This window comes from Urocitellus parryii, chromosome 4 (assembly GCF_045843805.1).
Source record: "Urocitellus parryii isolate mUroPar1 chromosome 4, mUroPar1.hap1, whole genome shotgun sequence".
NCBI lineage: Eukaryota > Metazoa > Chordata > Mammalia > Rodentia > Sciuridae > Urocitellus > Urocitellus parryii.
The window spans coordinates 68,237,602-68,264,933 of NC_135534.1; the positions used below are offsets into that span (position 1 = coordinate 68,237,602).

The 27,332-nt window shown below is 37.0% G+C and overlaps 1 protein-coding gene across 2 annotated transcripts in view; it reads right to left on the reverse strand.

The window, feature by feature from the left end:
- Ints4 (integrator complex subunit 4) overlaps positions 1–27,332 on the reverse strand; it is a 112,229-nt gene that overhangs the window by 42,914 nt on the left and 41,983 nt on the right. For both annotated transcript variants that reach the window (XM_026387280.2, XM_026387279.2), the window contains exons 9-12: positions 20,430–20,501; positions 17,324–17,498; positions 9,018–9,223; positions 3,687–3,829 (exon numbers count right to left, since the gene is read on the reverse strand). In XM_026387280.2, the coding sequence (XP_026243065.1) occupies positions 3,687–3,829; positions 9,018–9,223; positions 17,324–17,498; positions 20,430–20,501 (596 nt within the window). The remainder of the gene's footprint in view (positions 1–3,686; positions 3,830–9,017; positions 9,224–17,323; positions 17,499–20,429; positions 20,502–27,332) is intronic.

Here is a 27,332-nt window from a genome sequence, read left to right on the forward strand (position 1 = left end):
GTAAAAAATGAGACTTTATTGTTCAAGATGTCTCATATCAGATTTTTTTTTTCACTTGCAGTCAAAAGATATGAGTCTAACTGATATCTTGGGTGGAGTTCTGAAAAATTAAAGACCTGGTTTGAAACTGTGTAGCCTTGGACTGGTAGTTCTGTTGTCTAGAAGAGGGGATTTAAAAAATTCCTCATAGGGGCTGGGGTTGTAGCTCAGTGGTAGAGTACTTGCTTAGCATGTGTGAGGCACTGGGTTTGATTCTCAGCACCACATATAAATAAATAAATAATAAAGTCCATCAACAACTAAAAAATATTTTTTAAAAAAATTCTTTATAGAGCTGTTATGAAGATTAAGAGAAAAAATATGTAAAGTATTTAACAAGGTATTTGTCATATGGTAAGAACTAAATGTTAGTCATTACCACATGAGAACCCTTTACAAGCTATACAGAATTATACAAGTGAGGTAACTGTGTATTTTATTATATTTATTTGTTAAATTATGGTTTAAAAGCTGTACTGAATTGACAAGAACTACAAATCTCAACAATGAAGACAGAAGTCCTCATTGAGTTTATAATCTGCAGTAAAGATGATCATTATTGTAACTGGGAAAAGTCCAAATAAACCTTCTAGCTTCACTTGCTCTTAATTAACTTAAAAATCACCAATTATGGAGGTCATGCAGGGAGGCATGCTTATTAGTTTCCCAGTAGCTTTGCTGTAGATAATGCCTTTGACATGAAAATGGCTACCTAGGTTATTCTTCAGGAGCCTGAAGGTCACCTTTTTCTAAAATATTTTTTTAGTTGTTGACAGACCTTTATTTTATTTATGTGCAGTAGAGCCCAGTGGTGCTTCACACGTGCTAGGCAAGTGCTCTGTCACTGAGCTACAACCCCAGCCCTGAAGGTCACTTTTGCTAAAAACACTAACTTCACTTGGGCTCAAAGATGTCCAGTGAGTAACTGGAACAAGAAGAAAAGTTGAGCATCTCTGTCTTCATATTGTGTCTGTCTCTTTTGTTGCCTTACCTTTGGGTGAGATTCTACTCAGCTCTGCATGTAAACATATTGATCGTTTGATAACTGTTTTGTCGAAAACCATAACATAGGGTTAACTTGACCCAGACGTGCTTAGTCTTATCCTTCAAGGCTAAGACAACCTACCGGCCACCATGTCTGGACATACTAAACTGTGAAAGGACTGAACAAAGGTGACACATGAACTCCTGGAAGATCTCCCCAGAAAAGAATGGAATATTTCTCCACTTTATTAGCCTACCCCCCTTCCTCATTATTCCTATCCTATATCTGTCCCATCTCAACCCTCTGGAGCTGAGAAGCTGACCTGTAAGAAAGCTCCCTCTTCTTCATTCTTTGGCCGCTGAATAGTCTTTCTTTTCAACACTGGTCTCTCAGACATTGATTTTTCCTGGGATGTGCTTCTGAACATAGATTCAGAAATAGCACTACAAAGGTAATGAACTATCAAATGAAAGACACTCTACTTTCTACCTGGAAAAGGTAGAAGAGATTATTAAAATCAGAGAAAACATCACATAGCAGATGATACTTCACCAGGGACTGGAGAGTAGGTAGATCAGCAAAAGAGATAAAATGAATACCATGAATAAATTTATGACTACCTGAGGTATGAAAGGCATCTTCAACCAAAGCACTGAATCTTGCTAGGAAGAATACTCTTCTTAACCTGATGTTTTACTTCTATGTAAAAAGAAATCAACTCTTTAATATTCTGGCTACTCTAAATCCTTTTACTCACTGTGCTTTAGGACACAATGTAAAGGTTGCAGTTTGGCTCCAGGTGTCATTCCTTTATTTTCTCCCCAGTTCTATTCAGAACTCAAGTGGGAAACACGAATGCTATTATTGGATCCCTGTAGCTACCCATATTTAATTCTGGCTTGTTAATAAGTTAATTTTTACTGTCTCATCCACCTTCCTATCTATATATTTCTTATTTCTCTCTCTTTCTGCTATTTGAGGACTGGGTCTCCAGTTTTAAAATCTCCATAGTACCTACCATAGTTATTGGGTTACAAGTCTTCAGTAAGCATTTGTGGATTAGAGAGACAAACAAAACAAACTACCTCCTTCAAAACTTTTCTTTATGCATCTATCTTTAGCACACCACTCTTGATTGTTCTTTTACTCCCTTATCATATTCTCTTTTAATATTTCTAAACAAAGCCATCATTCATGGGAAGAGATAAAAACTAAATGATAATTAGAACAGGTAACTAAAATATTTTGGAACACTACATCGTTAAACTATTTGACCTACAATCACCCAATAAAGACAATCTTATGTATATATTATAGGTGGCCAAATATCCACAAATCTTATTTTATTACTAGAAAAATGCCTTTCATCAAGCAGAACTAATCATTCCTTCTGTGTCTCTGCAGAACTACAATTACTGACAGAGATGTGTATCCCCACTACATCTGCCTCACCTCAAATGACTGAGTGCTACCTGAAGACAATTAATAAACGTATACTTAATTGAGCTGTAGGAGACTGTACAAACATGAACAAATGGCAAAAAAAGAAAACCAGATATCAAAAATGCTGCCTAGAGCAAGACTCAAACTCCCATGATATTTTTAGTTTTTAATATATTTTCTTTTAATATATCTTCTAGAGAAATGGGAATGTAGCTCTGTGGTGGAACTATTGTCAAATGTGCACAAGGCCCTAGGTTTTATCCCCAATATCTATCTAACACTCTCTCTCTCTCTCTCTCTCTCACACACACACACACAATCTCTTAAGATAGATACATACATATATACATACATATAGATATATATCTTCCAAATACCTGGTTTAAACCAAAATTTTTCTACTTTAAGTAACAATTTTTTTTGAAAATCAATAAACTGTACGCTGTTGGAGTTATTTCATCCAAAAAGCTCATTTAAATATGTGAAACACCCATAACACACATTTTATATTACATGTATGTAAGCAGTTCTTCAAATAGAAGTTTATGACTAGTACTAACAATCTGATAACAGTCAGCAAAACAATAATGAGGAAAATGATTGTCATTCCCTGTCTGTAGATCAAGTGTCAGCCTGCCTCTAATCTTGATAATGATGGTTATAATACTGTGCAAAATACAAAACAGACAAAGCATTTATTAACTATATAGGAGAAAAAGGAAATCTAATAAGACTCTTCTCTGTAACTATAAAATCTACCATGGAACCTGGCATAGTCAGCACGCAGCAAGCACATAATATTTGCTAGGCAGATGAAAGAACAAAATAATAAATAACTTAAAATTGATATTCATTTTAGGAATCAGACTCCTGAGAGTTTGGTTATGTAGAAAGAGGTTTCTAAACTTATTTTTTATTTTTGCTTTTTGCTGGATCTAGGGATTAAATCCAGGGACACACATTAAGCTACATCCCAGGCCTAATTTGGGACAGGGTCTCACTAAGTTGCCCAGACTAGTCTCAAATGTACTATCCTCCTGCCTCAAACCCCAAGTTGCTAGGATTTTAGGCATGTACCACTGTGTTCTGCTGAGATTTCTAAATTAAAGGCAAAATTGAGTGCTATATCCTCAATCAATAATGATCCTTCAAATAATGTCAACACTGTACGTTTATCACATTTTGGAATTCAGTAAGTAAATGAGGGAAAAGTCCTTACTTCCATATGGAGTCCCTATCCGTAGGGTACTTGGTTAAATTTTTCAGCAGCTCTACCAGCGCAAGATGAATGCCTTCTTTGGTTGAAACATTAGTACAGCATAAAAGTTCATGAAGAGCCTCTCTAATATCTCTGGATGAATCCTTTAAAAAAAAAAAAAAAAGGAAAAAAAAAGTAATTTTAAATGTAGTCACTTAATAAACCCCAGGCTCCATCTACCATACCCTACTGCCAAGCTATCTTCCAAGGGTGACCATGTGACAAAGTATTCAGAAATTTACTGGCTGAAATTCCTTAAAAAACAAACAAACAAAAAACCCTCTCATTTTATTATTTTAAAAAGGGTCAGCTATAGGCTGGGGTTGTGGCTCAGTGGCAGAGTGCTTGCCTACTATGTGTGAGACAATGAGTTCAATTCTCAGCACCACATATAAATAAATAAAATAAAGGTCCATCAACAACTAAAAAAATATTTTATAAAAGGAGGGGGGCCAGCTACAGTAACCCTGCCCCCTTTTACTCTTCGTCCTTTCTTTTTCTTCCTGTCTGGAACTCAATCATGATGCCAACAGTATAAGAGCCTCATTGCAACTATGAAAAACAACAAGCTAAGAAGGGAAAGAGAGCTAGGGTGTGTGGGATGTTCTATACAGAATAATCAAAAGAACAGCAAGCATGAAGGCCATTAAGTGGAAGCATGTGTGAAAATAGCATGGAAGCCACCATGGCCAAAGCAAACAATGAGTAAACAGTAGGAGGTGACTTTTAAGACTCTTCATAAAGTTGGCCTCACTTCCCCCTCCAGCCTATCCTCACCACATCTGTACTAGTTCTTTATTCTAGGGGAACAACCCTCTTTTGGTCTCCAACTGGGCCATTTTCCTACCACCACAGATCTTCTACATTTGCTGCTCCTCCCAGAATATTCTTCCACCTCACACTTTCAACTCTTCCTGCCAAGTTAGTGCCCAAGTCCTTCTTTTTTGAGCTCATCTTTAGAATCCTTTCCTGATTGCTGTACTCCTTTAAAGGACCAAGTTCCTCTGATATACTCCCATAGAACCTAATTTCTACCATAATCTTAGCTTATTACTGAAGCTTTTTTTGTGTGTCACTATCTTCCTAGTGTCTACATTATAAAGTCCATGAGAATAGAGCCCATCACTTATGCTCATAATTGTATCCTCTCCTAGAGTCCTGCCTGGAACATACCAAGTGGTCAAGAAATATCAAAGAAACAAAAGGAAAAAGGAAGGAGCAAAGATAGGGACTAATAAGTTGACTCAGATCTGCTCAGCTCTAAATGCTGTGAACATAACCACAGGACACAATGCTTCCCAAATGAACAAATCTCCACTGCCAAGAGTAGACAGCTAGCTATACTGATGTACTGGAAAAACAGTTTTAAAGTGATTAAAAAAAAAAAAACTGACTTGTGTTCTTTTTTTTATATATTCTTTTTTTAAAAGATGTTGATGAACCTTTATTTTATTCATTTATTTATATGTGGTGCTGAATTGAACCCAGTGCCTCGCACAAGCTAGGCAAGCGGTCTGCCACTGAGCCCCAGCCCCAGCCCCTGACTTGTGTTCCTCTTTATTTATTTTTTTACTTTTTACATACATGACAATAGTGGAATGCATTACACTCATTATTACTCATTTATAGTACATTTTTTGTAACTCTGTATATAAAGTATGTTCACGCCAAATTCTGCCATTATACATGTACTCTTTTTTTTTTGCATTACAATTCTTAATACACATATATACCATAATTTATCATAACTCTGTTTGTATATAAGGTATGTTGATACCAAATTCAAATCTTCATACATGTATTTTATATAATGATGACCATCACTTTCCATTATCCTTACTATTCCCTTTCTCCCTCCCTTTCCCTCCCACCGCTCTTCCCTATCTAGAAATAATCTTCCTCCCATGCTCTTCCTCCCTACCCCACTTTGAGTCATCCCCCTTAAATCAGAAAAAACATTCAGCATTTGTTTTTTTGGGATTGGCTAACTTGACTTAGCATAATCTTCTCTAATGCCATCCATTTACCTGCAAATGCCATCTTGTTCTTTTTTGGTGCTGAGTAATATTCCATTGTGTATAAATGCCACATTTTTTAATCCATTCATCCACTGAAGGACATCTAGGCTGGCTCCAAAGTTTAGCTATTCTGACTTGTGTTCTTAAGAACAGTCTAATTCCCAATTATATAATCAAGTTGTGTAGATTTATTTAAAAAATATTTACTAGCATTCACTACACATAAGTAACCACTTATGGGATAGAGTAAAAAAAATAGAGTAAAAGGTACCATATTGTCACTATTGGACCTTTATTTACAGAGCTAATAATTTTATCAGGGAGATAAAACAAATACACAAAACCTGCCATACATGACAAAATATGAGAAATAAAATAATACACATGGGCCTGGTACTCAATAAATATGTACTAAGTGACTGAATGAGGTAAAGAGTCAACCTATATGAATTTCAAGAATATTTCAAGAAAGAGAAATGTTGGGCCATGCATGGTGGTTGGCGCATGCCTGTAATCCCAGTTACTTAGGAAGCTTAGGTGAGAGGATGGCAAGTTCAAGGAGGGCCTGGGTAATTTAGTAAGAGCTTGTCTCAAAATTAAAAAATAAAATCAAAGGGACTGGGAACGTAGCTCAGTGGTAAAACTGGGTTCAATTCCCAGTATCCCCCCAAAAGGTGGGGAAGACAAATTGACTTGTCAAGTCAATCCTCTTCACAAACTTCTCCAAGGGTTCCCCATAACACTTAGAATAAAATCCAAACATCTTATAATGGCCTACAAAGCTTTAGACTTGTCTTCTCCTTATCTACTCCCAGACCTCATGTCATACTACATTTCCATCTTTTTCTGTATATGCAAACCATACTGGCTTTCTTACTCTCCATTATGGAAACATACCAGACCTCAGGTGTCCCCAGGAATCTTTCCATTAGCTATTGCCTTTTCCTGTAGTTTCTTCCCTCAGTCTTCAAGTTACTGGCTGCTCTTTGTCATTCAAGAATCAATTCAAACATCATATCCTCAGAAAATCTTTACCAACCACTTTATTTACAGTGAAATTTCCCCCTCTTCTATCATATTGTTTATCTTCTGCACAAGGTTTATCCTTATTTAAAACCATTTTGCTTTTTCACTGTACCTTTCTTTGGCATAGAAGTTCCAAAGCAGGACCCCTGTCTGTTCTTGACACCACTATAATTCCAGTACACAGTGTTTGTTGGATAATTCTTCAAGTCAGGATAGTATCTCAGCATAGTAAAAACAAAAATCAAACAACATCCCCCCAAAACCAAAAAACAAAACAAAACAAAAAACCACCAACAAAAAGACCCCAGCAAATTCCAGGTGGAAGGGTGAGCTAATAACTAAGGTTCAAAGCAATGATGTACTGGGGCTGGGGATATAGCTCAGTGGTAGAGTGCTTGACTACAAGGTGCAAGGTTTTGGGTTTGTTATTAACCACCACAAAAAGGAAAGGGGAAAAAAAAAGCAACGAAGTATAATAACACAGTAAATGTCGAGGAGCAAGCAGTCAGTAGCAGAGTAGAAAAATATTTTAGAAACAGCAAATTTAAGCCAGGTGTGGTGGTACACACCTGTAATACCAGTTACTCTGGAGGCTGAAGCAGGAGGATCACAAGTTCTAGGCCAGCCTGGACAACTCAGCAGGAGCCTCTCTCAAAATTAAAAGGGCTGAGGATGTAGTTCAGTGGTAAAGTGCTTACCTAGCATGTGTGAGGCCCTGGGTTCAATCCCAGAAGCACACACACACACAAAAGAAACAGTAAGTTTATATATGTTTAAATTCTTAAATAGAATTCCAACTCAAAGAGTTTATATCTATACATATTATTGCTAGTTAGCAATTATTTACTAAGCACTTCATTTATTCAGACGCTGTAAGGCACTGGGAATAAAAAAAAAAAAAAAAAAAGAAGATAGGACCCTGCCCCCTCCAGCAGCTCACAATCTTGTGTAATACAGAATTCCTAACAAATGCTAGAGGGGTCTAAACGAGATATCACAGAGGAGTAGCATTTAGCCCTCCCAAGAATGAGACTCATGGGTAGGGAAGGCTTCCTGGATCTGTTGCCTAATATAGACTGTGGGAAGAAGCAAAGTCAGCTAGTGGAAAGGGCAATTTTGCAAGTAGAAAAGGAGAATTACACTAAAGGCAAAAATGATGAGGGAAAGAATGTGTAGAGAAGTAACTACAGACTACAGTTGAGAAATGGTGGGAAAGAATGCTAAAAAGGAAAAGAGGAGTTACATTATACAAACCACCCATGAGAAACAATACATGGAATATAAACACCCTCTTAGGGAAAAATACATGAAAAGTACAAATAAGGATGTATAATTTTGGAAAAAAAAATCTCACAGAAGACCTAAGCAACTGGGAGAATTATAGGGACCTCAAAAATCAAAGCATTCAATCTATTTTCTGGGGTACACAGCAGAAATCTGAAACAAGTTTGCTAATAACTAAGTACTCAATTACTATTGCTTTTGTATGTGGGAAGACCTAAGTCAAATCTCACTTATTAATACTTAAAAACTAAAATCAGTACTTGCAAATAAAATCTACACTCTTTAATAAATAACCCAAGAACTACATACAATTGTATAGTCTGGAAAGTAATCCTATGTGCATAACCTGGCACAGCCTCTTAATGGCTATAAGACCTTAGATTACTTTATTCTCTATGAAACTATAGGGTTGAACTAATCCCTAAGACATCTTCCTGCTGCAACAGCCTATGATTCACTAGAAGAATAAAATAAAATAAAAAGCTCTTCTATTTCTTCAACTATGCAACCACTATAATGAACTCCTTTTAATTCCTAGAATACATCATACACTCCCTTAAAACTGGATATAGAGGCATTGCTCCCTTCCACTCCAATACCAATATCACTCCTTCCTTGTAAGAAATACCTCCTATTCTTTCTTCCTTCAAGTATCCACTGCAGCACTTTGTTTCTTTTCTTTATCTCCAACCTCAAGTCAGCTGATTCAGTTTAGATAACATTTATATTCTCAGGGCACCCTGTCCTTTCCTGATCATAGCAATATCAAGTTTATGTCAAATTCCTGTTTAATTGTCAGTTTCCTCCATCTTGGGAGTGGGACATGTTGAGAGGGCAGAACTGTGCTGCCAGATATATAGATATACTTACCAATACCTAGTAAAATACCTGGTTTTAAAAGGAGGGGAGTGGGGGTCAGTAGAAATTTGATGGAAGAAATGACTAACAAACTGGAAGTGCTCACCTCTAACACAGCCAGAACAGTGTCAAGTTGATCTTCTCGGAGGGTAATGTTATTAGAGATTTTTCTCATGGTATGTATGGACTGTAGACGCACCTCCTCAATTTCATCGTTAAACATGTCCACCAGGAAATCAAGGCACTTCTCAGCAAAAGAGGGTGAAGACTGGGCCAGCATGCAGAGAGCCTCTACAGCAGCAATGCGAACCTCTATAGAAAAAAGAAAAAATAAAAGATGACAAATGAAACTACACATCAACTTAAGAACATGGAGAAAATCCAAGATGGATCCCTTTGCATTTAAGCTGTCTTTCACTCTCTACAAACTCTCTCTACAAATGCTCCCTGTGGAATCTCCTCAATGCTACCTTCATGTTTAAAGGTATGGACTTTGGAGTCACAAGAACTATGGTTTAAATCTGACTCCATATGTATGTCATTAAGTCACACATTTGACAAAATTAACTGAATTTCTTTAAAACTAAGTTGTCCTATCACAGTATTCCAACCACAGGGAAGTATGTTTTGAAAAGTTGGGTATTAAGCAATCGGATCATCATTATTAAGATTAAAATAGGCTAGCCAGATGTAGTGACACATATTTGTAATCCTCACTACTCAGGAAATTGATGCAGAAGGACTGAAAATTCAAGGTCCACCTTGGCACTTAGCAAGACTCTGACTCAAAATAAAATTTTTAAAAAGGCCGGGGTGGGGCTGGGGTTGTGACTCAGTGCTTGCCTAGCATGTGTAAAGCACTGGGTTCAATCCTCAGCACCACATAAAAAAATAAATAAACAAAATAAAGGTATCGTGTCTATCTACAACTAAAAAAGAAATTCTTTTAAAAAGAGGGGGCGCAGGGGGTGTAACTCAGTAATAGAACACCCCTATGCTCAATCCCCAGAACTGGGGGGGGATTAAAAAAAAAAAGTAAAATAGACTAGATACAATTATTCTCTTTTTATAGATAAGATTTAGCAGAATAAATTAACTGGCCTCAAAGTGAGTGAAAAAAGAGATAAGAGTAGTACTGGGTCTGTTAATTTTTTTTAATGTTTAATTTTTTTTAAGTTGTAGTTGGACCCAATAATTTTATTTATTTTTATGTGGTTCTGAGGATCAAACCCAGGGCCTCCAACGTGCTAGGTGAGCGCTCCACTGCTGAGCCACAACCCCAGTCCAGGGGTCTATTAATTTTACACTAGCATTTTGCATGGTTAAGAGTACATGGTCATGGGCTGGGGCTGGGGATCAGCAGTAGCGCGCTTGCCTAACATGCGTGAGGCACTGGGTTTGATTCTCAGCACCACATACAAATAAATAAAAATAAAAGTCCATCAACAACTAAAAAATATTTTAAAAAAATAAAAAAGAGTACATGGTCCTAGCTAGGCGCAGTGGTGCACGCCTGTAATCCCAGTGGCTCAGGAGGCTGAGGAAGGAGAATCCCAAGTTTAAAGCCTGCCTCAGCAAAAGTGAGGCACGAAGCAACTCAATGAGACCCTGTCTCTAAATAATATAAAAAATAGGGCTGGGATGTAGGGATGTGGCTCAGTGGTCAAGTGCCCCTGAGTTCAGTCCCCAGTACCCATCCCCCCAAAAGTATATGCTCTAGATGACAGAGGTTCCAAAGCAAATTATGGAAAGTGATCCCCCCACCAATTAGGAAGATGATCTTGAACTTAACTTTCTGGCACCTCCACTTTCTAACCTGTTAAATGTAGATAATACCCGCTCCCTAATACAGTTGCAAGGACTAAATGAGATAAAGCAGGTAACGCATATAGCACACTGCCTGGCATATAAAGCATAGGTATGGATTTTGAAAACAGAGACTCATTTTCTTCTATCTCTTTGCAGGCTCAGAAAATGTGACAGTAAAGCCAGTGAATCCAGGAATATTAGAATCTAAGCCAATGAAAGGAGGCACCATTTCATTCCCAGCAATGTTCCCCTAAAACAGTAAGTTATCTAGAATTTTACAAATATGATAAAATTAGAAAGCTGCCATGTCTGATGCCAGGTTGTGATCTAATGTTCACTCACTAATAAACATTTCCAGTACATTCTACTTTAGGCCCTGTACTAAATGTTAGGAGACAGAGGTGAGTAAGATATGCAAATGCTCACAAGATTTTTTTTTTTTTTTTTAAGAGAGAGTGAGAGAGGAGAGAGAGAGAGAATTTTTTTTAAAAATATTTATTTATTTTTTTTAGTTCTCGGTGGACACAACATCTTTGTTGGTATGTGGTGCTGAGGATCGAACCCGGGCCGCACGCATGCCAGGAGAGCGCGCTACGGCTTGAGCCACATCCCCAGCCCCTCACAAGATTTTTATACATGGTTGTTTTATGCTAGTGATTCTCAAATGGCTCTGCAACAAAATATATAGTTTAAAAAGATAACCAACTGAAGTTATGGTTAAAACTCAAAAATATCATTTGTTCTTTGTAAAAGAGGCTTTATAGACAAGTTAAAAGTAGAGTTACAATAAGGGGAGATGATTCAGATTTTTCTAGGTAATTATGAATTACTCCTTTTCCTCAGAAGGAAACAATTTTCTTCACAATAATATGATTTAAACACAAAATTACCAATAATTATAAAAGCAAGTCAGAGATAAACATAAGTATGTTAACTGCTGGCTCTTCTTCCTGGGGTTTTATCCATTACGCCACACTGACTCATGTGTAACCTTTACAAATCCATCAAGGGAATCACAGAGGAACTTCTGATCTACACGAGATAATTATTGTGACCTGAGCTGATGCAATTCAAACAGAAGCAAAGAAACATGGTGTCTGTTTCTGCCTGTGCAAACTGGCAATTATATATAATAAGTTATATTTTTATCATATTTTCTAATGAACTTTCTGGAATGTTGGACACATATCATATACCCCTTAAAAGACCAGTTTAGAGAAAGGAAATCTGCTATCCTAAGAGAGAAAAAAAATCTAAAACTATCCTGGCTTCGCTACATGCTAGCTATGTGTTTAACCCTGAAGATATAACAAGTCTGTTTCCCAACATTTACAAATGAAGAACTAATGGTATTATAGAGAGATGAGTATTTACAATGGAAAAGCATGGAGGACAAAAGAAAATGCAGAAAAGGGTACATAGCCCAGTCAATGGATCCAGAGGCAGCTTTCTAGAACAAATGACCCTTAAAACCATCCCTCAGGAGTTGCTAGTCCATAAGAAACAAAAATGATTTTTTTTTCTAGGTACTCTTTGTACTGCATGTACAATATCCCAAAAGGGAAGGCAAGTGCTGAAGAATTCAAAGACTAAAAATATATGAGATATTATACTAGAATCTAAGCCAATGAAAGGAGGCACCATTTCATTCCCAGCAATGTTCCCTAAACCCCTAAGTTACCTAGAATTTTACAAATATGATAAAATTAGAAAGCTGCCATGTCTGATGCCAGGTTGTGATCTACTTACTTGTCAAATTTAAGTTACTTTAACTAAATCTTAGTAATAGGGGTAGAGAGTAAATAAAGCTCAGTGGTAGAGCCTGGGCTTGGCATGCTAATGTCCTGGATTTAATCCCCAGAATGCAGAAACAAACAAACAAGCAACAACAACAAAAAAAAATCTTAGTGACAAACTGGAAACTATATTATAAACTAAATCACATAAACATTAATAATGGAGAAATTCAACTGTAGAAACTAAACAAAGCAAAAAAATGCTAACAGAAACAAAATATAATACATCTTAGAGTAGGACAGAACTTAATAATTAATAATATTTAAATTATAAGTCATGTTTCAAGTTCATAGGAAATAAAAAATCAGCTTTAATTTTTATATGCAGTTGGCCCTTCACATCCATGGGTGCCAAATCTGTGTACTGAACCGAACTGGGTCAAAAATATTTGAAAAGAATTTTTCATCAATACCGAACACATATAGTCCTTTTTTTCTTATTACTATTCCCCAAAAAATAGAGGATAACAATTATTTGCATAGCATTTACATTGTATTAGGTATTATAAATAATCTAGACATGATTTAAAGTAAACAGAAGGACGACTATAGTCTACCTTTTTTTTGTAAATATTATGCTTTTTCATATAAGTGATAAGCACTTGCAGATTTGGTTATCCTTGGGGGTTCTGGAACCAATCATCCTTGATTATGGAGGGATGACTATACATGAAATATCTTAAAGCAAATTGGATAGTGCCAACCAATTTTTTTTTACATTTACTAGTAAGAAAAACTCAAAAAACAATATTCTTGCCCTTTTAAGTTCTATTCTGAGGATAGCTTTTTTTTTTTTTTTTTTTTTTTGGTAGATGGACACAATACCATCATTTTATATATTTATTTATTTTTATGTGATGCTTAGCATCTAGCCCAGTATCTCACACATGCCCACCGAGTGCACTACCACTGAGACATGACCCTAGCCCCTGAGGTAAATTCTTTTATAGGCATTGTTAAGACATGGGTTCTAGCCCCGTCTTCAACACAAATTTATTCTCAAACATGGACAATCAACATTACTTCCCCAAGCCTGCTATCTTCAGTGAAAACTAGGAGGCTGGAGTCAATCACCACAAAGTACTGATATTCTATGATCTATGTGAGCTAGACATGTTGTATGGCTTCATATTATGGAAGTCTCAAGAACTTTATTGAATTTCTACTAGCACCCAAATTGAGTAATGAAGACTAGATTTATCCTCCCAGGAAAATATAAAAATAAAACATAGTTATGTGTCACTTAATAACAAGGATATGTTCTGAGAAATGCATCATAATAACATCTCATCATTCTGAGAATATCGCCGATGTTACACAAATCCAGATGGTATTGCTCACTCATTCAACGGGGCCTTTTGATGCAATCAACAGGCACAGTTAACATGAGGTATACAAGGGTGTTACTGGCCTGTTTTAAGCTTTTTTAAAATAAGGAGTATACTCTAAAATAATGATAAAAAGAAGAGTATAGTGGCCAATCTGGAAACCAAGATTCCAACATATGAATTTTTGGGGGAGCTATTCATGCTGTATTCAAATCACAGCAGATGTCCCAAGATATAAAAAGAAAAATAGGAATTATAGAGCCCAATGGAAAAACCATTTTAAGAATAATGAAGTATTGTGCCTTGCTTGGTGGTGCATGCTTATAATCCCAGCAACTTGGGAAGATGAAGCAGGAGGATCTCAAGTCAAGGCCAGCCTCAGCAACTTAGCAAGGCCCTAAGCAATTTAGCAAGACCCTGTCTCAAAATAAAAAATAAAAAGGACTGGGGTAAAGTACCCCTGGGGGTCAATCACCAGTACCAAAAACAAACAAACATTATGGTAAATACATATGCATTATCAAGTATTATTAAGTATATGCACCCTACTTTTATATGACTGGCAGTTTATTTACCATAAATATGTGAGTGATGCTTTGTGTTATGATCAGGACATCCTGAACTTCCTGGGAGATAGAAATTTTTCAACTCCTTTATAATCTTAATAACAATGAAGTCTACTGTTGACCAAAACATTGTTGTATGGCACCTGACTATATGAAGCAACTGTATTCCAGACACTGGACATCAGGCAATGAAGGACAGTGATTCTTGAGGTATAGGAAGTAAATGAGGTGAGCTCTGTGGTTATAGCAGTTAAGTGTGTAGAGAGTTCCAGACTGCATTATCTCCCTGAGAAGACCAAGCTAGGAGTCTAGGGAAGCCAATCACACTAGAAGTCACACATTAAAGTACCAAAAGGAGAAAACTCCACAAAGAAATGGAGAATTTGGGAGATTTGCAAAAGGACCCCCTCAAGTCTTCAGCCAAGTTCTGATTTGTGGGGAAACTAAGACCTAGAAAAGAGAAAAAATGAGTCAGAACTAACATATGACTAATGTTGGTTCAGAAGAGTTTTGCTTCAATAGTGCACAAAATAAACCCCAGACTCAACTGCTCTGGTCTTGCCTAACAAAGCTTAAAATTAGGACAAGCAAAACGTACCCGAAAACAAAACTCAAGAAGATGTGTAGGGGGCTGAGGTTGTGGCTCAGCAGTGGAGCTCTCACCTAGCCCACGGGAGGCACTAGGTTTGATCCTCAGCATCACATATAAATAAAATAAAGGTATTTAAAAAAAAAAAAAGATGTATAGGAATGTTCAGTATCTAATAAAAAGTAAATAAAATTCAAAATGCCTAGCATCCAATTAAAAATTACCAAACATGAAAATAATCAGAATGATATAATCTCTAATAAGGGAAAAAATCAAAACCAATCAGAAAGCACACAAACAAAAGGCTCTTGGACAATTATATACAAATATTTTCCCCAAATTCTAATTAAAAGTCTAAAAGCTGGGTATAGCAGCACATACCTATGATCATAGCAACTCAGAAGACTGAGGTAGTACAATTACAAAGTCAAGGCAAGCCTCAGCAATTTAGCAAGGCCCTAAGGAACTCAGCGAGATCCTGTCTCTAAATAAAATACAAAATAGGGCTGGGGATGTGGCTCAGTGGTTGAGTGCCCCTGAGTTGAATCTCTGGTAACCCCCCAAAAAAAGAGCTGGAGATATAGCTCAGTAGTAATGTGCCCCTGGGTTCAATCCATAGTACGGGGGGAAAAAAAAATCGAAAGAGGACATCTATATCTAAGATGAAAAATATACTTGTAGGAGATTAGTATCAGATTACATATTTCATAACAAAAATTAATGAACTGAAAGATGAAATCAATAGATAATACTCAAAAAAAGACACAGGGTAAAAAGAGAAACAAAAACAATAACAAAAAAAAAAAAAAATCAGTGAGCTGCAGGAAAACTTCAGGAACCTAATACTTATGTAATTAGAGTCCCTAAAAAGCTTTGGGACCAGAATATTCTTAAAAGCTTTTTAAGAAAAATAAATAAATAAAATAAAGATATTGTGTCCAACTACAACTAAAAAATAAATATTTTTAAAACTACTAGCTAAAATTTTTCTAAATAAAATGAAAACTACATTTGATTCAAGAAGTTCAACAAAAGAATAAAAAAAAATAAGAAAACTACATCAAGGCATTCATAATCAAATTGCTTAAAACCAATGATAAAGAGAAATCTTAATAGCAAGTTGAGGAAAAACAGACTTCTTACATACAGAGAGGAACAAAGACAAAAAGGACAGCACACTTTAAACATGAAGCAACATCTTTAGAAGATGGGGGTGGAAAGGTTCTGTTAATCTAGCATTTTATTCCCAAGAAAAAATCTTTCAGGCTGCAGATATAGCTCAGCTGGTAGAGTGCTTGCCTCCCATGTACAAGGCCCCCGAGTTCAATCCCCAGCACCACACACACAAAAAAAATCTTTAAAATTAAAGGTGAAAAGTCTTTACCTTGTGCATGTATATGTAATCTCAGCTACTAGGGAGGCTTAAGCAGGAGGACTGCAAGTTTAAAGCCAGCTTAGGCAACTTAATGAGACCATGTCCAAAAATAAAAATTCGAGGGGCTGGGGTTATAGCTCAGTAGCAGAGCAGTTGCCAAGCCCAAGTGAGGCACTGGGTTCGATCCTTAACAGCACATAACAAATAAAATAAAGGCATTCTATCATCGACAACTACAAAAAACTTTTTTAAAAAATTGGATAAGATCTGGTACTCTGTTTCACATATCCTGCTTTCAATTTCAATCGCCAGTACCTCAAAAAGAAAAAAAAAAAAAAAGGCTTTAACAGTCTAATTAAAAGTTTTCTGGGGGGCTGGGGATGTGGCTCAAGCGGTAGCGCGCTCGCCTGGCATGCGTGCGGCCCGGGTTCGATCCTCAGCACCACATACCAACAAAGATGTTGTGTCCGCCGAGAACTAAAAAATAAATATTAAAAATTCTCTCTCTCTCTCTCTCTGTCCTCTCTCACTCTCTCTTAAAAAAAAAAAAAAAAGTTTTCTGGTTGGACACCTGGATTTAAATTGTTTCTATGACTTTCTAGCTGGCTGACCATCAATTTTTTATTATCAAGTGCTTACTATAAATAAATCATTTATTAAGCCAAACACTTTACATATACTGAACCTTACTTAATTCTCACAACTCAGAAGGACTTCCATTTTATAGAAATGCTGAAATTTGAATATGCACTGACTAAACCTAAAGCCATGTTCTTAATCACTATATCATACTACACATCGCGAACCAGCCTCTTCTATTTCATAACAGGTATTTCACAGACTAACAAAAAATAAATAAAAGAATGCATGTTTATCACTCTATTCAATGCCTGACAAACAGCAGTCACTCAATGAATGGGTACTATTATTACTGTGCAATCATACGTACCATACATCTCATCTTCCAACCCATGAACAAAGGCTCCACAAGCTCCTGATTCGATCAAGTTCACAGCCCCTGTATCTATTTCTTCCTTAGGAGCATCATCTCCCCACTTTCTGCCACTGGAAAACTCCCCTGAACTATAAAGTTCCTTGGCACGCTCATGTGCAGTACGCTTCCTCTGCAGAAGATAACAACAATTACCACTTGCAGGAGACTCTGGAGGGAACATTAAGGAGCACCTTGGGAACATGAGAAGGTAGGAAATTAAAATGTTCTCTAAAAGTTACACTTTAAAAAACTACTCAATAATTCAGAGCAGGGAAATGTAAACTCAACTTAAAATGAGATAAAAATAGGCTGGAGATATAGCTCTGTTGGTAGAGTACTTGTCTTGCATGCACAAGGCCCTGGGTTCAATCCCCAACATCACACACACACATACACACACAAAAAAAACAACAAAAAACAAAACAAAACAAAACAAAAACATGATGAGACAAAAGGATCACAAGTTTGTAAAAACTTTTTCAGTTACCTTATTAAAGAGGGTGAAGATAGGTAAAGAATGTGCTGAGCAGACAGAAGTTTATGTTTACCATAACAACAATATAGGAAAGGGAAAGTCGGAAAGGCAAACAATGCAAGTGACCATGCAAAAGCTTCCATGGGTACACAATATACAGACTCTAGAAAACAAGTTTTTCAATTTCATTAGAAATGAGTCACTAGGACTGGGATTGTGGCTCAGTGGTACAGTGTCTGTCGAGCATGTGTGAGGCACTGGGTTCAAATATTAGCACCACATAAAAATAAATAAATAAAATATTGTGTTCATCTACAACTAAATATATATATATAAAAGGAAAGGAAAGAAAAAGAAATGAGTCTCCAGTTGGGCATAGTGGTACACACCTGTAAAATCAGCAACTCAGGAGACGAGGCAGGAGGATCATGAGTTTAAAGCCAGCCTCAGCAACTTAGAGAGGCCCCAAGCAACTTAGCAAGAAGACCCTATCTCAAAAAATTTAAAGGGCAGGGGATGTGGCTTGGTAGTTAAGTGTTCCTGGGCTAAACTGCTGATACCAAAAAAAAAAAAAAAAAAAAAAAAAAGAAGACGACGAAAGAAAGAGTCTCAAGTAGGATGTGGTGAAACATGCCTGAAATACTAGTTACTAGGGAGGCTGAGGCAGGGGAATCACAAGTTTGAGGGCAGCCTGGGCAGTTTAATAAAACTGTCTCAAAATAAAAAGGTCTGCAGATATAGCTCAAAGCTTGCCTAGCAGATGCAAGGCCCTGGATTCAATACAGAGTGCCACCCAAAACAAAAAAGAGAAGAAGGAGGAGGAGGAGGAGGAGAAGAGAAGGGGAAGGGGGAGGTGAAGGGGAGGGGGAGGAAAAAGACAACAATGAAGACAAAGGAAGGAAGAAAAATGGGGAATAAAAGCAGAATAAGTCTCTATATGTTAATACTGGGCTCAATCTGAGCAACATTGGGCTTCACCAAATGACTTTCTTGTAAGTTCACTTTCCACACAGGTTACCTAAGAGGGAATACCCTGGTGAGCAAAAGTAAACATATAGTACACCTGGCAATTATGGTTCTCATCATAAATAAATGAACTGGTACTCTGTTTCACATATCCACCTCTATGAATCTTCTCAGTGTGGATCCATAACTCATGGTTGATCATCTCAGAGGCACTAAGGAGATAGGTACTTGAACCTAAAAGGATGTGGGTCACATTTAACAATAGAAAGCTTATACCTCATGGTGTATCTTAGAAACCTATGTGTTACCCATTCTTCCCCATTTGCTGTAAAAATTTCCTTCCTTACACTGCCAACATACCATACCAAAATCAAACAAAAACCACTTAGGTAAACTCTCAAATCAAGGCAATGGGTCAGGCATAGTGGCATATGCCTTTAAACCCAGCAACTCGGGAGGCTGAGGCAGGAGAATCACAAGTTTGAGGCCAGTATGGGGAATTTAGGAAGACCCTGTCTTAAAATAAAAAATAAAAAGGACTACAAAAGTAGCTCAGTAGAAGAACACACCTGGGTTCAACCTCCAGTACTGCTGCCCCTCCCCCCGCCCCAAGAAAACAATCACGCCCTTCAAGAAAACCATATGGAAGCAGGGCATCATGATGCGTGACTGTAATCCCAGTGACTCAGAAGGCTAAGGCAGGATGATAGAGAGTTCAAAGCCAGCCTCAGTAAAAGCAAGGTACTAAGCAAAGAATGAGACCCTGTCTCCAAATAAAATACAAAACAGGGCTGGAGATGTGGCTCAGTGGTTGAATGCACCCGAGTTCAATCCCAGTACCCAAAAGAAACAAAACAAACAAAACTATATTGGGGAAAAAAATGGAAAAAAAAGAACTTGTCTTGTGCATGCAAGATAAGTACTCTACCAACTCTACCAACAAAGCACAAATATCAACTATATAATCATTTTAATTTATCTTTTTAAATTTATCTAATTTATCTTTTTTTTTTTTTGGTGATGCTGGGGATTGAACCCAGGGTGCATGTGAGGCACTCTACCAACTAAGCTACACTGCCAGCTCTTTAAAGAATTTATCTTACAGAGGGCTGGGGTTGTGGCTCAGTGGTAGAGCGCTCACCTTGCACGTGAGAGACCCTGGGTTCGATCCTCAGCACCACATAAAAATAAACAAACAAAATATATTGTGTCAATGTATAACTAAAAAAATATTTTTTAAAAAAAGTTATTTAAAAAAAAACACAATCAGCATATAGTATTTCCTAATTATGATAAAAAATTAATGAAGTAGCTTGTAATTTGGTTCAAATTGCTCAGATTTTAAATTAAAATGTAATCTAATAACCCTACTACATTAAAAAAATTTTTTTTTCTTAGTTGTTGACAGATCTTTATTTTATTTATTTATATGTGGTGCTGAGAATCAAACCCAGTGCCTCACACATGCCAGGCAAGCACGCCACCACTAAGACAGTCCCAGCCCAACCCTACTACATTTTAACAACTGCATGGGTTGCTAAATTAAAGCAACACAACTCTGCATATTGCTACATTGATATCATTCACAGATATTCAGAAACAATAAACAATTCAAGTTACCCTGAGATCTGACATCAGTTTCTTGTCAAGGGTCTGCTCCAAGAAATGAGAACTGACTTGCTCCATAGAGCCCTGTAAAAGGAAAGAATCCAGAGCATATTAAACAACTTTTATTATTTGAACATTAGCTTAATATTCAAAATTTGCAATCAACTTAAATGTATAAAGATAGTAAAGATGCCTATGGGCTCTAAATCATCTGGAAGACAATAAAAGTAATAGTGATAGTATCAACTGCTGCAGCTCACATATGCACAGAGCTTACTATATGTCTCAAAGTTTTATTCATATCTTAACTCATTTAATCCTATTACAATCCTGTGAAGTAAATACTATTATTAGTCCTCTTTTATATATGGAGGGGGAAAAAAGCACCAAAAACATTAAGTAATACATTCTCTGTCACAAAGAGAGTAAATACCTGAGCTGATATATGAACTCAGACTGTACAACTCTTTGCCTTACCTACTACTGTTTCCTGTTTCTTCATTCCTTTTATTCCATTCTTTCCATTCATTTGTTCATTCATTCATTTACTCAATCAATAAAACAAACATTTATTTAGCAATGATTCAATTATATACCTATAGCTACCAGGACCAGGAATACAAAAATAAAAGACACTAACACTATAAACAGTGAGCTGGCAAACAATGAAGGAAACTGACAAGCAAAAAGATAACTGCCTTACGGTATGAAATCCTACAATATACATTTATAAAGGATGCTATGGGAATTGAGACAACAAGCAGTAGGGAGTGGAGGCAAGAAGAGAGATGTTTGGGAAATCAGATATCACAGTACAAATGCATGATGTATGTACAAGGGAATGCCATGTGGGAAACATTCAATGGTTTTATGAATGGGACAGGACAGATAGGTAGAGATCAGATTATAAAGTCTTGTTTGCTAGGAGGAAGGAGTTACCTTACATGAAAAATAATTATAATCTCCACTAAACAGTTAATGAAGTCAACCATATGCAAAATATTTTACTTATATTTTTAAAATTTATCCCTCCTAATAAGCCCATGAAAATGTACCTTTATTACCCTACTTTTTTTTTTTTTTGGTACCAGGGATTAAACCCAGGGATGCTCAACCACTGAGTCACATCCCCAGCCCTTTTTTATATTTTAGAGACAGGGTCTTGCTGAGTTGCTTAGAGTCTCACTAACTTCCTGAGACTGGCTTTGAACTCAAGATCCTCTTGCCTCAGCCTCCCAAGCTGCTGGGATTTCAGGTGTGTGCCACCACTCCCAGATATTATCCCCATTTAAAGGTGAGAAATTGAGGCTGAGAAATAAGATAATTGCTTCTTTAGAGTAAGGGAGAGCATGGATTTATACTTCATAAAGTGCATCTTGCAGCAATGTGGCTAATGGATCAGAAGGAATGAAAATGGAAGCAGAGAGATCAGTTCAAGAAGCTATAAACCAGGCACAGTGGCACATGCCTGCAATCCCAGAGGTTCAGGAATCTGAGGCAGGACAAGCACAAGTTTGAGGCCAGCCTGGGCAATTCAATGAGACCCCACCTTAAAATTTTTGAAAAAGGGTTAGAGGTGTAGCTCAGCACTTACTTGCCTAGTAATATAAGGAGTCCTGAGTTCAATTCTCAGTACTGCCCCCCACCCCAAAGGCTATATAAAGCAGGTCACAGACATCTCCTAAGGCATATATCTGAGACATTTTCCAATTTCCATGTATAAAAACATGAAAATGCTTACACAGGCATAGATCTTTTCTCCAACCACATTTTCACAGAAAATTACATGTTCTTTATGAATATCAAACAGACCCTTTCCTCTGACTCTATAAGAACAATTTTACTATTTTTGACTAAAGAAGTTTCAGATTAACTTTTTTTTTTAATTTAACCTTGATTTTTTATTTATTTGTTTTTTATGTGGTGCTAAGGATCGAACCCAGTGCCTCACCCATGCTAGGCTAGCACTCTACCACTGAGCCACAACCCCAGCTCCCCTAACTTTCTCTTTATTATCCTACCATTATCAGTAGTTGGCTTTTCAAGAAGTATTTCTTCCTCACAAAGAACAAAGGACTGAATGATGATGCAGTAAGTTAGTCCATCCATAGTTTCCAATGACTCTTTGACTGCCTCAGCTGAGCTCTCTCCCAACAATACAGAAGACATCAAAAAATTATATATCACTTGAAGTTAATTTTCAGTGTCACAAAGCTTTCCATCTGAATCCACAAATGCCAAGAGCCATATACATAGGAATCCACTTAAAAAATAGTGACACCTAAATTAGCATGGGCCAAGCAGAAATGGAGAATGGACGGATTCAGGTGATGTCCAGGAGGCAGAACTGATATGAGCTGATGACTCAATGGATAAAGAACAAAGAAAAAGAACTCACAAATTTCTCTATTCCAGATCTTAGTAGAAGATACCATCCTTCAAGAAAATACAAGAGGTGCAGGTTTGGGTCAAAAAGATAATAAATTCATCAAAACATGCACCAATTAGAAAAGCATCCATATTCTTGTCTATTTTATCCAAAACAAAAAGAATCAGGTAAGATGCATAACTAATATGCTAAACAAATTAAAATTGCAACACTATCCAAGTATAATCTATATAATCTCAGCAAATCGGGAGGCTGAGGCAGGAGGATCTCAAGGTCAAGGCTAGCTATAGCAACCTAGAGAGACCCCATCTCAAAATAAAAATTCTTATTTTTTTTTATTTTGAGACTAAAGAAAATGAACCGGGAATGTAACTCAGGGGTAAAGCTTCCCTGGGATCAATCTCCAGTATTAATTAGTTAATTAGATAGTTTTTTTTAATATTATTTTTTAGTTTTACATGGACTTTATTTTACTTTTTTATATGCAGTGCTGAAAAGCAAACCCAGTGCCCCACACAAGCTAGGCAAGCACTCTACCTAGCTTGCCTTAGATAATTTAATTAAATAATTTAAAATGCTAAGAAAATAATTCACTGGACAACTTAATAAACTGTCTCTGAAACGAGATATTTAATAAACCAGTATCAAACAGGTTTTCAGAATAAAACTTATACTTTATTAGTTTAAAAAACATAAATCCATGTATGCACCCTTTCTTTATTCTAGTTTTAAAATGTTATGGTTTGGATCTGGTATGTCCCCTAATGTGTCATGTATTGATGACATGGCCATCAATGAAGCAATGTTCGGAGATGGGGCTTTTAAGAAATTATTAGGAGGCCAGGGTTGTCACTCAGTGATAGAGCACTTGCCTAGCATGCATGAAGCACTAGATTCGATCCCTGGCACCACATAAAAAAATAAAAACAAATAAAATAAAGGTATTGTGTCCATCTACAACTTAAAAAAAAAAAAGAAATCATTAGATCACGAGGACTCTTATCTCACTGGTGGACCAATTCATTTGATGGATTAATAATTTGAATGGATTGTTGGGATGTGTTGGAAACTGTAGGAGGTGGGTCCTAGTTGTAGAAAGTATGTCACTAGGGCTGTGCCCTAGAAGTACGTGTACACCTTCATCCCCCACTCCACCCCACCCCTCATCTCCTCCCTGCTTCCCAGCTGTCATGAGACAGCTTTCATCTACAATGTCCTTCTGCCATAATGTTCTGCTTCACCTCATCCAAAGCAATGGAGCCAGTCAACCATGGACTAAAATCTCTGAAACCATGAGCCAAAAAATCTTTCCTCCTTTACATTTCACATCAGGTATTTTAGTCACTACTACAAAAAGCTGACTACCACATAAAGCTTCTAGCTTCTATCTAATTAGTTAATTAAAAAAGAAACTGAAAAACAACTGAGACAGATTAGTGCATCAGTCATTAAGCTGCCATTAAGCAGAATATCTGCATTTGCCTCAGGAAAGGCCAGTCCTTGGCAGACTCTCAGGCATAAAATCCAACAAATCACAATCTTAAAATGTTATAACATTTTAAGATCCAAAAGTTCAAAGACTTTTGGGAGTTTACAAATACCAATTAATCCTTTTGACTAAGAGAAATTCAACATCATAAGAAATCATTAAACTGAAGACCACATCCTAGATAGAATGTCAATACTAGGCTTAATTTCAAAGTAGTGACTATACTCTAAATAGTTCCATAGATCTGCTTATTTAGAAATTAAGTTTTTTTTTTGTCCCCTTCAGGCAGTTATAAAAAACAAACAAACCAACAAACAAAAAACTAAAAGCCATTCTCTTTCACATAGTTCACATGGTTTTGAATTTCCCTTCCTTTTTTTGGTACTGGGGATTAAACCCAGGAGTGCTCTAGCACTGAGCTACATCCCTAGTTTTCTTTCTTTTCTTTTCTTTCTTTCTTTTTTTCTTTTTGAGATAGCATCTCTCTAAATTGTTGAGGGTTTCACAAAGTTGCTGAGACTGGCTTCAAACCTCCTGTGTTAGTCTCCCAAATCGTTTTAATTATAGGCATATGTCACCACACCTGGATAAATCTTAGTCTCATTATCTATAAAATGAATAACATAATATCAACTTCAAAGAATTTAAAAGGATTAAAAAATTACTTACAAAGAGTATGTATATGAGGTTATGTATACACGCATATACGTATGTGTGCTTCCATATAAGTGTGTGTGTGTATGTGTATACGTATGATTTAAAGAGTCTAGTAGGCTAGAAACGCTATAATATTATTAGAAATATTAAGTTATTGATTAATGTTACTAGGAATCAAACTCAGAGGAAGCACTCTACCACTGAGCTATTCCCCAGCCCTATTAATTACTTCTGAATACAAACATAATTACTTATGTAATATGAAACTTTTCATATTTAAAATCATTAAACATAAAGCACCTGACTCAAGTTTAAGAATCATCCAAATAGAAATCCTTTCAATATACCATTCATTATTCATACATCTTTATAGAAATAGATTTTAAATTCTTTGCAGGTACAGAACAACATTGTCAATGATCCTGCTTTAATAATTGTTTTTCAAAACTACCTACTCAAGATATATCATTAAATTATTCCTCTAAAACATATTCCCAGATCCAACATGGCAGTGGGCGCGGAGACATCAAGTCTCTGACCTCTTCAGCTGCGCGGGCATAGGGAGTCGTAAACCATCTAAATGCTGTTTGATCAGGATCACTAGGCAATGCTGAGCTGACGTGGATCTGGGGCCAACAGTCTGGGCCTCTCAGAACACACAACGAGCCCAGATCGGCTGAATTCAAGCCTGCTTCTCGCAGACAAACTGCTGTGACTCAGCACTAAACGATCCCGCTGAAACAACTAGTCGGCTCTTCTGATCCTACGGAGGTTAATGCCAACCGAGCCTTCATAGGCAGTGGCCACAGGATTGAAATGGGGCTTGGGAGAGACAGTCAGGACCCATGCGTTGCATTGGTCACCCGGCAAGGGGAAACGAACTGTCGCCATTTGCATGGGATTCCACCATGGCAGAGGACTGACGTCACCAGAATGCGGGGGAGGAGATAACTTCATTGAAACCAGCGGCTACAGGTGAGTAATCCCCTAGCCTTCCCTCTCCACACATCGGGGAAACCTTAAGGGCCCCTCCCAGCTCTCCCATGAGCGCGATAGCCAGACGGAGGGAATCAGGAGTGGCACGGGACCCGTGGCCCGGAACTCCCGGCTACCGCTCCCACCAGTGCTGACAACTGAGGTCTCTTGCACCAGCTACCGGGAGCGTGGCTACCGGAGGGTAAGCAAAATTCGCTGAGGATTCTCAGCCCCAAGCTCTACAAACTTAGGGTCTGAGGGAATGGCAAACAGGGAGAGTGTGCCCAGGCATTCATGAAAACAGGGCTCCCGGGAGCAGCAGACCTGGCGTGTAGCCAGTATTGTGGTGAGCGGCACCGGTGAGCGGGGCCTGGCTTGAGGAAAAGTGGGGAAGCAACTAGACACAAGAGAAGGCCCTAGGCACTGAGGATTGGAGACCCACTCAGTCTGGGAGGAACAGCTGCTGCACAGTGATTAGTTCCTGCATATTGAGAGGAGAAGCTTGGCCTGGTGGGCACAGTGCCACCTACTGGAAGAGAAATTAATCAAACTCTAAGACTGCATTTATTAATTTTTTTTTAAAATTTGGGTTCTTTTTTTCAATTTTCATTGTTTTTGTTGTTGTTTTTTAAATTTTTTTAAATTTTTTTTCTTTTTTTTAATTTTAATTTTAATTTTTATTATTATTTTTTTTATTTTTTTATTTTCTATTTTTTTCTTTTGTCTTTTCATTTCTTTTCAATTTTCTTATTCCCCCTTCCTTGAATTCTACCTGCTTACTCTCATTCTCTTTAGTGACTTCTTCCCTTCCCTTTTAATACCCTTCCTACCCAGCATCAAATAAATTTATAGGAGTAAACAGTAACTCAGCAGTCAAACAGAACAAGAAGTAACATGAGCAGCATGAAAAAGCAAGGAAGAAAATGAGTACAAACAATGCAGGAAAGCCTAAATATTCAGGAGGACCTAGAGTCATCAGGAAAATGGTCATATAAAGAACTCAAGGAATACCTTAGACAGATGGAATGGAACCTTAAAGAGGATATGAGACAGCAAATTCAAACAGTGAAAGAACACATTGAAAATGAATTACATAAACAGATAAAAGAAGTTGTTAAGCATCTTTATCAGGAGATAGAGATTATAAAAAAAATCAAACAATAATTCTTGAAATAAAGGAAACGATAAACCAAATTAAAAACTCAATTGAGAGTATCACTAACAGAGTGGAACAAGTAGAAGCCAGAACGTCAGATAATGAAGACAAAATATATCATCTTGAAAAGAGTCTAGCCAACTCAGAAAGGCTGGTAAAAAATCACGAGAAAAACATCCAAGAGATATGGGATAACATAAAAAAACGAAACTTAAGAGTCATCGGGATAGAGGAAGGTATAGAGATTCA